Raw genomic sequence first — 14,438 nt, 5'->3', positions numbered from 1 at the left:
ATTCTCTAAACACTGCTTTTGTGACATAACTGATTTGCTGTGGCAGAGAGAGAGAGGATATACCCTCGGGGACTGCCCCTAGGGTGTGGCCAGAGCATTTTATTTCCTGTCTAGTCCTACTCCTGTGGAGGCAACATAACCCGAAGGTGCTGTATCACCGAGGACTACGTCTGTCAATGAGCTAAGAGAAAAGGATTTTACGGTAAGAGTTTACAAAAATCCATTTATTTCACCCGACCAATAAAAGAAAAGTGTTTTTAATACAAAAAGAGTCAACCTTCAAAAAATTATGTTCAGTTATGCACTCAATACTTGGTCGGGAGTCCTTTTGCAGAAATGACTGCTTCAATGCGGCATGGCATGGAGGCAATCAGCCTGTGGCACTGCTGAGGTGTTATGGAGGCCCAGGATGCTTCGATAGCGGCCTTGAGCTCATCCAGAGTGTTGGGTCTTGCGTCTCTCAACTTTCTCTTCACAACATCCCACAGATTCTCTATGGAGTTCAGGTCAGGAGAGTTGGCAGGCCAATTGAGCACAGTAATACCATGGTCAGTAAACCATTTACCAGTGGTTTTGGCACTGTGAGCAGGTGCCAGGTCGTGCTGAAAAATGAAATCTTCATCTCCATAAAGCTTTTCAGCAGATGTAAGCATGAAGTGCTCCAAAATCTCCTGATAGCTAGCTGCATTGATCCTGCCCTTGATAAAACACAGTGGACCAACACCAGCAGCTGACATGGCACCCCAGACCATCACTGACTGTGGGAACTTTGATTTCCGAATGACATGCAAAATTTGCTTTCATCCGAAAAAAGTACTTTGGACCACTGAGCAACAGTCCAGTGCTGCTTCTCTGTAGCCCAGGTCAGGCGCTTCTGCCGCTGTTTCTGGTTCAAAAGTGGCTTGACCTGGGGAATGCGGCACCTGTAGCCCATTTCCTGCACACGCCTGTACACGGTGGCTCTAGATGTTTCTACTCCAGACTTAGTCCACTGCTTCCGCAGGTCCCCCAAGGTCTGGAATCGGTCCTTCTCCACAATCTTCCTCAGGGTCCGGTCACCTCTTCTCGTTGTGCAGTGTTTTCTGCCACACTTTTTCCTTCCCACAGACTTCCCACTGAGGTGCCTTGATACAGCACTCTGGGAAGAGCCTATTCGTTCAGAAATTTCTTTCTGTGTCTTACCCTCTTGCTTGAGGGTGTCAATGATGGCCTTCTGGACAGCAGTCAGGTCGGCAGTCTTACCCATGATTGCGGTTTTGAGTAATGAACCAGGCTGGGAGTTTTTAAAAGCCTCAGGAATCTTTTGCAGGTGTTTAGAGTTAATTAGTTGATTCAGATGATTAGGTTAATAGCTCGTTTAGAGAACCTTCTCATGATATGCTAATTTTTTGAGATAGGAATTTTGGGTTTTCATGAGCTGTATGCCAAAATCATCAATATTAAAACAATAAAAGGCTTGCACTACTTCAGCTGTGTGTTATGAATCTAAAATATATGAAAGTCTAATGTTTATCAGTACATTACAAAAAATAATGAACTTTATCACAATATGCTAATTTTTTGAGAAGGACCTGTATTGTTTTGTCTATATTCATTTGAATATGTTTAATTAAGATTTAGCGCACCTTCATTTTTTTGCACATTTATTATTACTTTCTGGTAGCAGCTTTATCACGGATCAGCGCACCTTTTTTTCTATACATATAGAACTATAGAAATGTCTGTCTAAAATATGTCAGTTTTTCCTTAATTTCCAAAAAAGTTATCTGAAGCCTATGCTGACCCACAGTGGTCCTCCATTAACTACAACACTGCCCAGCTGGTGTGGCTTGATTGCCCGATGTTTTACAAGCCCACAAGTATATAATGTGAGTATATTACACCAATTTTCATTTTTGTTGCTTTTCATCCTACTCTTTTATATATATTTATATATATTTATTAGGACCTTTTCACACTGATGCACTTTTGTGCATCTTAAAGTGGTTCTTCAATATGAAAAAAAAAAAAAATGAAGTCAACTGCTACAAGTACTGTGTAATCTGGTATCTGTCAGAATTAGGTACCCGCTCCCTAAAAAAAAGAAAATCTCCAAGAGAGGGAGGAGGATATAAAGAGGAACTTTACCTTTTTTGGTCAAGTTCTGTTTTAAGGGCGTTTTCCACTTTTGACGTCTTCCCATTGACTTACATTGGAAGGTGCCTTTTTGGTGCACTTTTGAAAAACGACACCAAAGATGCAGAATGCAGGACTTTTTAAAGCGCAGCACACCTGCAGCCCTAATTGTTACATAGGGTTTCATGGAGAATAGTTTTTTCATGTATTTTTGTTTCCCTGGAAAAGCGCACCAATGGGAAAGGGGCCTATTAATCTGGTGTTCAATTACCTGTTCATCCTTTTTGTATATGTGAGTTCTTCCCTTAAATCACGGGTGGTAAACACAAGGCCCGTGGGCCGAATCCGGCCTGCCAGGCCTTTTCATGCGGCCCGCGTAGCGGGCGCTGCCTGCCACCTCTTTATTACATAAATACATTCTCCGGCGCCGCCTGTGTTTGTGCGCATGCGCAGCCGGCCGGTCTCCAAGGAGACCTCTCGCACTCACCTCTGTCCTAGCGGCGCCAGCTGATTGAGCTGAGCGCATGCCCGGCCGGCCAGTCTCCTGCTCTCTCTCTCCTCAGTCCCTCTAGTGGCGCCGGCTAGTAGTGTCAGTGTTTTTTTTTTTTTTTCCTGTCAGTGAGCTGCACCCTGAGAGAGGGCATTTTGCCCAATACACAGGCAGGGGTTTACCAGAGCTGGGACAGATAGGAAGGTAAGAGAAAGCACAGATGTCAGTTTTTTTTGGGGGGGGGGGGGGCCAGGGGGGGGTGGTGAGGGCTGTGGAGGCAGGTGGGAGGATGGGAGCAGAGCGCACTCCTGAGCCCCGTACTCCGTACCCAGCACACGAGAAAACTCTGCACGCAACCCCACACCCCGCACGCAACCCCGCACTCCTGAACTCCGCACGCCGTAGGCAACCCCGCACTCCAGAAACTCCGCACACAACTCCGCACTCTGTACCCAGCGCACTCCTGAACTCCGCACTCTGTACCCAGCGCACTCCTGAACTCCGCACTCTGTACCCAGCGCACTCCTGAACTCCGCACTCTGTACCCAGCGCACTCCTGAACTCCGCACTCTGTACCCAGCGCACTCCTGAACTCCGCACTCTGTACCCAGCGCACTCCTGAACTCCGCACTCTGTACCCAGCGCACTCCTGAACTCCGCACTCTGTACCCAGCGCACTCCTGAACTCCGCACTCTGTACCCAGCGCACTCCTGAACTCCGCACTCTGTACCCAGCGCACTCCTGAACTCCGCACTCTGTACCCAGCGCACTCCTGAACTCCGCACTCTGTACCCAGCGCACTCCTGAACTCCGCACTCTGTACCCAGCGCACTCCTGAACTCCGCACTCTGTACCCAGCGCACTCCTGAACTCCGCACTCTGTACCCAGCGCACTCCTGAACTCCGCACTCTGTACCCAGCGCACTCCTGAACTCCGCACTCTGTACCCAGCGCACTCCTGAACTCCGCACTCTGTACCCAGCGCACTCCTGAACTCCGCACTCTGTACCCAGCGCACTCCTGAACTCCGCACTCTGTACCCAGCGCACTCCTGAACTCCGCACTCTGTACCCAGCGCACTCCTGAACTCCGCACTCTGTACCCAGCGCACTCCTGAACTCCGCACTCTGTACCCAGCGCACTCCTGAACTCCGAACTCTGTACCCAGCGCACTCCTGAACTCCGAACTCTGTACCCAGCGCACTCCTGAACTCCGAACTCTGTACCCAGCGCACTCCTGAACTCCGAACTCCGTACAACTGGCCCTTTGAGGGTAACTTTATTGCTGATGCGGCCCCCAATGAATTTGAGTTTGACACCCCTGCCTTAAATGGTTGAGTTAGTATGGATATATCAAATTGGTGGTTTGGGGCTACATGTGGAACTCCTTCACCTTCCATTCTGCCCTCAGCTACTTTTGTTTTTATCCAAACATACTTTTATTATCAAAGAGCAGAATCTACAGCACAATATATCAAAAGTACAAACAAGTGATAAAGAAAATTGAGGTGTTGCATAACCTACACCGTAGTAAGCATTAAGCACAAATAACACTGTATAGAATGAAAGAACCTCTCTTCACAAAAAGTCAAGTACTATCATGTCACTACCAATGCTAACCATACCTACCAACATCAGGTGGCTTTATTAGTATGAAGCAGTGCCCAGCTAAAGATGGGATAGTAATGAGTCTTGCAGTCAACACAAGATAAAAAAACAGGTCAATAAATATACTCTGTAAAGATTCAATGACTGTTAAATTTGAAGGAGCCTATCCATAACTAATTGCAGTGGAACTAAGCCCAGAATATCTAACCAGCCTTGCCTAACCAACTGGAACTGCCAAAGTGCATTGCAATTGCAATAAGTAGGTTGTTCCCTCAGAAGTAAGAAGTTCATGTATTCTACATGTTGCTTACAGTGCATCTGGAAAGTATTTACAGCGCTTCACTTTTTCCACATTTTGTTATGTTACAGCCTTATTCCAAAACTAATTAAATTAATTAATTTCCTCATAATTCTACAATGCCCCATAATGACAACATAAAAGAAGTTTGTTTTGAATTCTTTGCAAATTTATTAAAAATAAAATACAAAAAAAAAAAAAATCACATGTACATAGGTATTAACAGCCTTTGCCATGACAAACAAAATTGAGCTCAGGTACATCCTGTTTCCTCTGATCATCCTTGAGATGTTTCTACGACTTGATTAGTGTCCACCTGTGATAAATTCAGTTGATTAGACATGCGTGTGCCTTTCCAAATCATGTACAAATAAGGTCCCACAGTTAACAGTGCATGTCAGAACACAGACTAAGCCATGAAGTCCAAGGCATTGTCTGTAGACCTCCGAGACAGGATTGTATTGAGGCACAGATCTGAGGAAGGGTACAGAAAATTGTCTGCAGCATTGAAGAGCCTAATGAGCACAGTGGTCTCCATCATCCATAAAAGGAATTCGTTTGGAACCACGAGGACCCTTCCTAGAGCGGGCCGTCTGGCCAAACTGTGTGATTGAAGAAGAAGGGCTTTGGTCAGGGAGGTGACCAAAACCCGATGGTCACTCTGACAGAGTTCCAGCGTTTCTCTGAGGAGAGAGGAGAACCTTCCAGAAGAACTACAATTTCTGCGGCACTCCTCTAATCAGGCCTGTATGGAAGATTGGCCAGATGGAAGCCACTCCTCAGTAAAAGGCACATGACAGCCCACCTGGAGTTTGCCAAAAGGCACCTGAAGGACCCTCAGACCATAGGAAACAAAATTCTTTGTTCTGATAAAACAAAGATTGAACTCTTTGACCTGAATAGCTATCATCATGTCTGGAGGAAACCAGGCACTGCTCATCACCTGGCCAATACTATCCCTACAGTGAAGCTTGGTGGTGGCAGCATCATGCTGTGGGGATGGCTAGTCAAGATCGAGGGAAAAACGAATGCAGCAATGTACAGAGACATCCTTGATGAAAAGCTGCTCCAGAGCACTCTGGACCTCAGCCTGGGACAAAGGCTCATCAACAGGACAACGTCCCTAAGCACACAGCCAAGATAACCAAGTAGTGTCTACAGGACAACTGTGAATGTCCTTAAGTGGCCCAGCCAGAGGCCAGACTTGAGCCCGATTGAACATCTCTGGAGAGATCTGAAAATGGCTGTGCACCGACTCTCCCCATCCAACCTAAAGCACTTGAGAGGTCCCACGAAGAAGAATGGGAGAAACTGCCCAAAAATAGGTGTGCCAAGCTTGTAGCATCATACACAAAAAGACTTGAGGTTGTAATTGGTTCCAAAGGTCCTTTAACAAAGTATTGAGCAAAGTCTGTGAATACTTATTTACAGTTGATTTTATTTTTATTAATAAACTTGCAAAGATTTTAAACAAACGTCTTTCATGTTGCCATTATGGGGTATTGTTTGTAGAAGTTTGAGGAAAATAATTACTTTAACCCATTTTGGAATAAGGCTGTAACATGTGGAAAAAGTAAAGCGGTGTGAATACTTGTCGAATGCACTGTACGTGTTTGAGAGGTAGATGACATCCATTATCTATCTAGCTATAAGTTTTCTAGGTACAGAAGTTGGAAGACCATAATATAACCCTTTTGGTGGTTACAATTCATCAAATGCTCCCAGCAGACATAGCAATGGATCAGAGGGAACAGTAATTTGGGCAGCTAAGAGTTTGCAGATCCTTTGTCCAATATCTGGAAGGCTTCGGACAGCCCAATAACATGTGGATGAAGTCCTTCCTATATAATTTGCATTTAGGGCAGATAGGTGTTTCTTTTCCCTCCTGAACAGCCCTATAGTCCCGATGAAGTATAAATAATTGAGTAAACTAAGGGAAGCCAACAATGAAGTTAGGGTTACTGATTCTAGGGCCATATCCCATTGTTCACCACTGATCTCTGGTCAGTGTGCCCTACTGCTTAGGGTAGCAGGATTTTGTATAGTAGAGAGCAGGAATGTATATATACAAGAAATCAATCCATTCCTCACAGCAGTTCAGGTCACTTCTTTTATAAGTGGGAAGTCAGCTTTACTTGAATCAGCAGAGTGTGACTGAGCCTGTACTGCATGCTGGATTTGTAAGTATTGGTAAAATTGCCCGTGGGACCAAAGGAATTCAGAGCTTAATTGCTCAAATGACTTAAAGGTTGCATCTGAGAATACTGGTCCATATAGGAGTAGATTCCAAAAACCCTGTAATATGTACAGTGCCCCATACTCCCCGCAAGAGATTGGCAGCAGGGCAGTTAGATGGAAGGACAGGCAGAGCCACCTTTAAATATAATATCGCAGGCAGGGCAGGTTTGGCTAATGTGATACTTTTAACTAAAGAATCTGAACTACCCAGTACCCCCCCCCCCCCCCAACCAGCCAATTGCTGGTTTTGTGCCGCTAAAAAGTACGTTCTTACACTACTTATACTAGCGGTCTAGATGACCTGATTTCTAAGGCATGCTCTCTGGGGCTTTGTCTTCCATTAGTTGCAGATTTGGTGAATTCTTTGACGTTCTGTAATTACTAGAACCTGCCCTATTGTACTTTACTATATAGGTTTTGGCTTTTAGTATTTGACCATTTCTGTGAGCCCTATAATTTGCCTTACGCAACTGTACCTCTGTTCTTAGATTATGCTCGCAGTGCTTTTTGTATTTTTTCATTATGTTCTTGAACACTTTAAAATACAAATGATTCAAACTAAAAAGAACTGCTTTGGCTTCCCCCTATACTATGCGCCCCCCTTCATCAACCCCCTAATGGCTCACAGCCTGACATTTTGGGACTCAGTCTGGCACTCGGGCATGCTCATATCTCCGTTCCTCCCTCTCTTCAACAACCCTATGTTTCCTCCTGGCCAAGAACAACCACGTCTTCTCATGGTGGCCCGCCCATGGATTCTTACATGTTTGACATTTTTTTGGATCTCACACTTTCCCCTCATGGTCTGCGATCCTAGAGACCCACAATGCCCCCTCAGCTGAGTTTTTCCACCATCTTCAATTGCCAAACTAGATAACTTCTCTCAAACATCATGATACTTTCCTGTATCAGAAAACAGCCTTCAAGCTTACTTTTCTACATTTCCTAGGAGATCCTGGCACCATATTCTTGATATACTCCTCCCTCACCTCTAGCGGTACCTCAGTCTCACTATCCTATGTATCCAAATGGGGGCAAGATTTAGCCCCCATTAACTTAGCGGATTGGAGCAAAGCCTGGTCCAGTGTTGCAAAGTGCTCCTTTAATACGATCACACTGGAGGTGGCCTACAAAGTACTCCTCTGCTGGTACTGGGTCCCAGCCCACATTGCCAAATCAAACCCATGCTACAATGAATGATGCTTCTGGGGATGTGGTCAACGAGGAGACAAACTTCATATCTGGTGGTCCTGCCCCCATCAAGTGGGATTTTAATCAAGTGTCTTTGAACTTTTGTTCACCTTCTTCCATGTACCTATCCGCAAAGACAATAAATTGGCGCTACTTCACTGTCTGATCCCAGGCCTCTTTTCCTATCAGCATATACTGGCCACTCATCTATTCATTGCCGCTAAACATGCGGTAACTAGGGCCTGGAAAAACAGCTGTTCTGTTTTCAGAGGTAAAGAGCATCTTGAAGACTCTCATGATTAATGAGAATATGAGTAGTATCCTCCTCGACTCCCACTGCAAGTTTCTTAAGGCGTGGGCCCCGTGGTGGTCTTACGCTCTCCCAATCTTGCATCCGCGCAGCCTGGACTTCTCTAATTGACCTTACCTGCCTCTCAGCCTGGGAGAATTTTCCCCCTTCTACCCCTCTTCTTCCTCCCCCCCCCCCCCTTTCATTTCTATTATGTTCCCTCTCACTTTCTCCCCTGTTACTTGGCCCCTCCCCCCCTTTTTTTTTCTTCTCCTCTTTTTCCCATTTTATTTTATGCCCCGTGTCCGTTATATTTATCCCAATTTTTTGTGGATTGCGCCACAGTTCAGCCTATGAGCCGTAAAGCTCAGGGAACCTGTGTTGACTCCCGCCTCTGGTCGAAGAGTTACTGCTGTTTGACAGTGTATGCCTAAAAACACACGCCACGTGTGTTCTTATGCTAGATTTCCCCTCCTTCCCCCTTTTTTTCTCGGAGGGTTACTGTTTCTCGGAGGGTTACTGTTTCTCAGCTGTTAATGCCTTAAAACACACTATATATGTGTATTTTTTACGCTGTTTAACCACTTGCCAACCAGCCGCTGCAGATATATGGTGGTAGGTCAGCAGGTTCCTGCAAATGGCTGTACCAGTACGTTGCATCACGGGAGCGATCCTAGGGGCGCGGGCACACCTCCATGCGTCAGCAGGTAAGCTGATCTGCAGGGCCGGTGGCCGCGATTGCCGCCGGGCACCCGCGATCACTCCCTGTGGAGACAGAACGGTGGTCTGCTGTTGTAAACACAGGAGACTGTTGTTCTGTCAGCAATCAACACAGGGCTCCTGTGTTCCTCCTATTTAGAAACATAGGTCCCTGTGTTGATTCCATAAGCCCATCCCCCCCACAGTTAGGAAACACCCTCTAGGCATATATTTAACCCTTTGATCTCCCCTGGTGTTAACTCCTTCCCTGCCAGTGTCATTAGTACAGTAACAGTGCATATTTTTAGCAATGTTACTGTTAGCAAGTGTCAAAAATGTCAGGGGTCCGGTCTGTCCGCCACATTGTCGCAGTCCTGCTAAAAATCACTAAGCGCCGCCAATACTAGTAAAAAATAAATAAAAATGACATAAATCTTTCTTAGACGTGATAACTTTTGTGCAAACCAATCAAAATATGCTTATTGGGATTTTTTTTTTTGTTTACCAAAAATTTGTAGCAGAATACAAATTGGCCTAAAATGATGACAAAAAAAAATTTTGGAATGTTGTATAGCAGAAAGTGAAATTTTTTTTTTTTCTCAGAATAGTGGCTTTTTTTTTTTTTTTTTTTTGTTTATAGCGCAAAAAATAATTGCAGAAGTGATGAAATGCCACCAAAAGAAAGCTATTTGTGGGGAAAAAAGGACATCAATTTTATTTGGGTACAGCTTCGCACAACCGCGCAATTGTCAATTAAAGTAACGCAGTGCCGTATCGCAAAAAATGGCCTGGTCTTTACGGGGGGAAATCTTCCGGTCCAGAAGTGGTTAATGTTAAACCTGTTTTCTGTATCCCCTATGTGGGAATATTACCACTGTATTCTTCTAACTCAATAAAAATATTGTACCAGAAAACCAAAAAGTACATTCTGGGCTGTGGGACAGCCAGCCCCCTCTGTCAATCCCATATTGCAGGGTCAATTATCGTATTCTGGCCTGGATTATTTTCCATATTAAATCGCTAAATTGGGATTCTATACATGAGAACCATTTCTTAGTAATCCAAATAGGATAATTGTGGAAAATATAAAAAAGCTGCTGTGCCCAGATCATTTTATTTAAGTTAACTCTTCCTACCACCCAGAGGGGAAGTGTACTCCAGCTATGACACCATACTCTGTCTATCCAGTAGAGGAGCTAAATTAAATTTAAGGTATTGTGTAGGGTCAGGAGAGACTTATTACCCCCAGATATTTAAAGGAGGCAGCAACGTGGTATCTGGTGAGCACAGTCAGGTAAGGGAGAAACCAAAGGCATGAGGAAAAATGTGTTCCAGTTGATAGTAAAACCAGAAAAATCCCTAAATCTAATGACAAGAGCCATTAGGGCCTGCAAAGAAACCGTGGTGTCACCCAGGTATAATAGGGTGTCATCAGCATAAAGGGATTTTTTTCACTTTGGTTAGGTGTCTACGGAACCCAACTATATCTGCTGATCTACGGACCATGATGGCCAGGGGTTCCACTGCGAGGGCAAATAGGAGGTGCAACAAAGGGCACCCCTGCAGAGTGCCCCTCTGCAGGTGGAAGGTTGTAGAGAGATCTCTATTAATATGGAGTCTAGCCCTGGGGGCAGAAACAAGTATGTGCACCCAATTAATAAATGTATTCCCCAGGCCAAATCTGGATAGCACTTCCCAGAGGTAAGGCCAGTCAGCGTTGTCAAATGCCTTGGCAGCATCTAAGGAGAGAATTTCCCTGCCCCCTGGGTTGTCCACTGGCATATGTATTTTGAGAAAAGGCAGAGATGATCTTCACCATTGATCTAAAGGGAATGAACCCCGATTGATCCCCATGAATCAGTTTGCCTATAACCTTAGTCTGGTGACCAGGACTCAAGCTGGAGTTTAGCATCCATATTCAGTAAAGAAATGGGACTATATGAGTCAGGGAGAGGTTTGTCCATCGACAATAATAATAGCATCCTGCATAGAGGTTGTTAGTTCACCAGTATCTGCTACCTCCTGCAACACCTGCAATAGGAAAGGATGGGGTAGATTCCCATATTTGGTATACACCGTCAGAGCTCAGGGATTTATTAACGGGTGCCGCAGCCAAAGCCTCTGTGGGCTCTTTGATCATGATGGGAGAGTTAAGCATAGCTAGCTTTGTCAGGTGTAGTGAGCTTGGAAGCATACAACTTGTCGTAAAACTGATGAAACGTAGATCATATACCTGCTTGAGAAGTATATAGGTTTCCAGGAGTGGAGCGGATAGCATCTAGAGAAGAAGCTTCTTGTTGCTCTTTGGCCACCAAGGCCAGTAGATGGCCAGCACTCTCCCCTTCTCAAAAATAACACTGTTGTAAAAAGTAATGTTTCTTTTCAGCAGCAGATAGGACTACCGAGTTGTATAGAGACTGAACTTCCAACCACCTAGTTTGAGTGATAGGGTTAGGATCTGCAACCAGACTAGCCTTCCTGCACTGCAGCTGCAATCTGTCTCCTCCCATTTCCATTTGACAGCCTTTATCTCTCCACTAATAGGCCCCCTTTGATAGACGTCCCATAATATAGCCTCTGAGGCCGTTCCCCCCGCACTGCATAGGAAAGGTAGAGAAGTCCCTTGGAATAGGGTCAGCGTTTGGGAAAAGGGTCAGCCAGAACAGACTGACCTGCCACAAGGGGTGCAGGGGGGACTAGGTATTTACAATCTTACCAAGAATACAGAGTGATCGGAGAGAAGTCTAGGTTCATATGCAGGATCCTCAACATAGGGTAGCGTGACAGAGTTACTAGATCTACCTTCTTTCTAGTTTTGTATAAAGGGGAAGGCTTGGAACATCTTTCAGGTTTGTATTACTGTACTTGTCCCAGTAGGTGAAATTGACTCTCACTATCTAATGTTGTCACCAGGCCAGAAAGTGATGGGAAATACAGAATTTCACAAACCGCAGTGGTTCTGGTTACAGCTGTCTGAGATTACTTTTTGAACACTCCCTCTCATTTGCTGTCTTGAACTCTCCCAAATGGGACAAAGACAGCAAATATAAAAAACAAGATAGGGGTTTTAATCATTCCCTACTGATTCAAAAACTATTAAATGTTTCGAAGTTTGGATAGAGATATACTTTGAGTTAGAACCTAAGCATTAGCCTTCCTGACCAAGTTGGGTGCTTTTAGGGTGCTTGACTAAATGCATTTGAGGAGATGTGAATGCTGGCCCCAGAGAGGAGAAAGAGGTTACCAAAAAATAAGGGAGGTTCAACATAGTTCATGGAAAGAAGGAATTTCTACTCGGCCTTGTGCAATGTCCCATGAACAACAGTGTATCTAATTTCAGATCGGTAAAAAAGCATTTTTTTACTCCCGTGTACAACTGGCCTTTATGGTTACTATCAAGCTGGACAGTCTTTTCGGTCAGTTAGAAGGGAGCTAAATGTAAAGTATTTTCATAGAGAAAGTTTACATGTGGAAAAGGCCGCATTTGTTACTTGGACTTTACATGAATATTTAAAATAAAATGTTAAGAGCCCCTCAGATAAATTCCCCAGTCCATTGTAGATGTGTGTACACACTTGATTAGTGTTGATGATTCTACACACTAATATGGGCACTCTGAATCCTTGTCTGCCAGGCTGCCCGAAGAAGCTATACATAATCTATATTTCAATTAGTAGAAATTAACATGTACACTGTGTCTATTCTTTCAATGTAGAATTCAGAACAGCTGAGAGAAGATGATGCAGATTTCATTCTTAATGATGGTGACCTTACATTGACTTATGGAGACACCACCATCACAGCTAATGGGTCTTCAGGCTCTCACACGGCCACCACAAGCCTAGATGGCAGAAGAACAAAAAGCAGTTCAGAAGAAGCACTGGAACGTGAACTTGGAGGAGACTATGAAATTACCAATAGAGGAACACGGCTAGTATTCCCTCTTGAAGAGAATGCATGACCTAGAGAGGAAATGGCTACGAAAGAAAAATGTATGACCAAGTATGGTACCGGAGCATCTCAGGCCCCAGTGTGGTGAAGAGTTGGGTGCAGTTCACACACTAGAAACATAACCATTCTTGTGGTACTAAAGGTGGAAATTTAAAAGATGACTTTCTTTTCTTATCAAATGTGACAACTGCAATTATTTTTAGGTATGGCGCACAAATTGCACACATAACTTTGCTGCGGCCTTCTCCTTGCTTGTTCCCATGTGTCCCAGTAAAAAGAAAACTCAAATTTTGTTATGTACTGAACAATGGAGGAAATGTGACTGCTTTACCCTCTGCTGTTGATGCAACAACTTTTATTTGTAGCAAGGAGCAACCTCTTTTGGAAAGTGCCTGCTGTTTAAAGATCAAGTGGTGATGTTATGGCATCTGGAAGAAGTGTTAATCCATTTTTTACCATTCCTGTATAGCATAATATATAGATGCCGAAATGCATGAAAAGGACAGTTTACTTAATAAGAGTATTTTTTTTATGGTTTTGTAAATTTAGGTTAATGTGCGTTCAGTGAGTAAGCATGGCTGATAATGTAATGTTGTGGTTTGCTGATATATTAGACTTTCATGTTTATGTCTTAGGCTATAAAACTTACAATGTACATTTACATGTTTAGTGTTACTCCTTTGTTACAGCACTGATTCCCTCCAGCAAAAAGATAATACGTGTTTGCTGACCTCTTGGGCACATCAGATTGTTATTCCATTTGCTGTGCTGTCTGCTGGGAAGTTTATACATTTTCAATCTCTGTAAAAATGTACTATACTGTATTCAAAGTATGTGTCTGGTTTTAATGCAACCTCCAAGTCTGTAAAATAGTGAACATTCAAATGCACTAAAGTAAAGGGAGTTTGTGCTGACCAGTGTGCTTTATAGCTGGATTAAAACCGACATGATCAAATTCTGTTTATACTTCAGTGCTGAATGTGCAGCACAATTTTATGTGTGCTGCTTTGTATGCATTAAACTGCATTTCCCATTCATTTGTATGGAGCTGTACGAAATGCAACGCTCAATGCGTGCATGTGCTTTTTACATTTTATTTGGGTGGTTCAGAATCACCAGTGTAAATTTAAATATTTTAGGACTATCATTTTATATATTTAAAAATCGACTGTTGACAAAATAATTTAAAGCAGGATAAAAGTGAAACAAAAAAAAAAATGCTTAAGATTTTACTTTGATAGCTATATCCAATCTACATTGGTAAGCCATACATCAGCTTAGTGTAAAGGTCAGTGGGGAAATGCTCCTATCAAACAATGATGTGTATTGTTTAATAAAAAAGAGATTACCTTTTTTACTAGTTTGTTTAGTGTGGACCTATTCCACAGTGCATTCTACATAAAACATACGATTAGCATGTCGTTTCTTGTCCTTAAAATTTAATGACATAACCCTGGTTGTACACTGACAAAGTACAACTAATTAAGGTGGAAACTGATTACTACTAGTGCTCAGAAAACTGGTACGCAGTGAGAACTACAGACTCCATACAGATCAT

General features: G+C 43.6%; 1 protein-coding gene across 2 annotated transcripts in view; it reads left to right on the top strand.

Annotated features, from left to right (window-relative positions):
• Positions 1 to 13,779, top strand: part of SLC9A7 (solute carrier family 9 member A7) — a 187,886-nt gene extending 174,107 nt beyond the window's left edge. For both annotated transcript variants that reach the window (XM_082245922.1, XM_082245921.1), the window contains 2 exons: positions 1,763 to 1,868; positions 12,645 to 13,779. In XM_082245922.1, the coding sequence (XP_082102048.1) occupies positions 1,763 to 1,868; positions 12,645 to 12,890 (352 nt within the window). In that variant the 3' untranslated portion in view covers positions 12,891 to 13,779. The remainder of the gene's footprint in view (positions 1 to 1,762; positions 1,869 to 12,644) is intronic.
• Positions 13,780 to 14,438: the final 659 nt, after the last annotated feature.

This window comes from Pelophylax lessonae, assembly GCF_965119305.1.
Source record: "Pelophylax lessonae genome assembly, chromosome: 2".
NCBI lineage: Eukaryota > Metazoa > Chordata > Amphibia > Anura > Ranidae > Pelophylax > Pelophylax lessonae.
The sequence above is the reverse complement of the archived record's forward strand: the minus strand, read 5'-3'. Positions and strand labels throughout refer to the sequence as shown.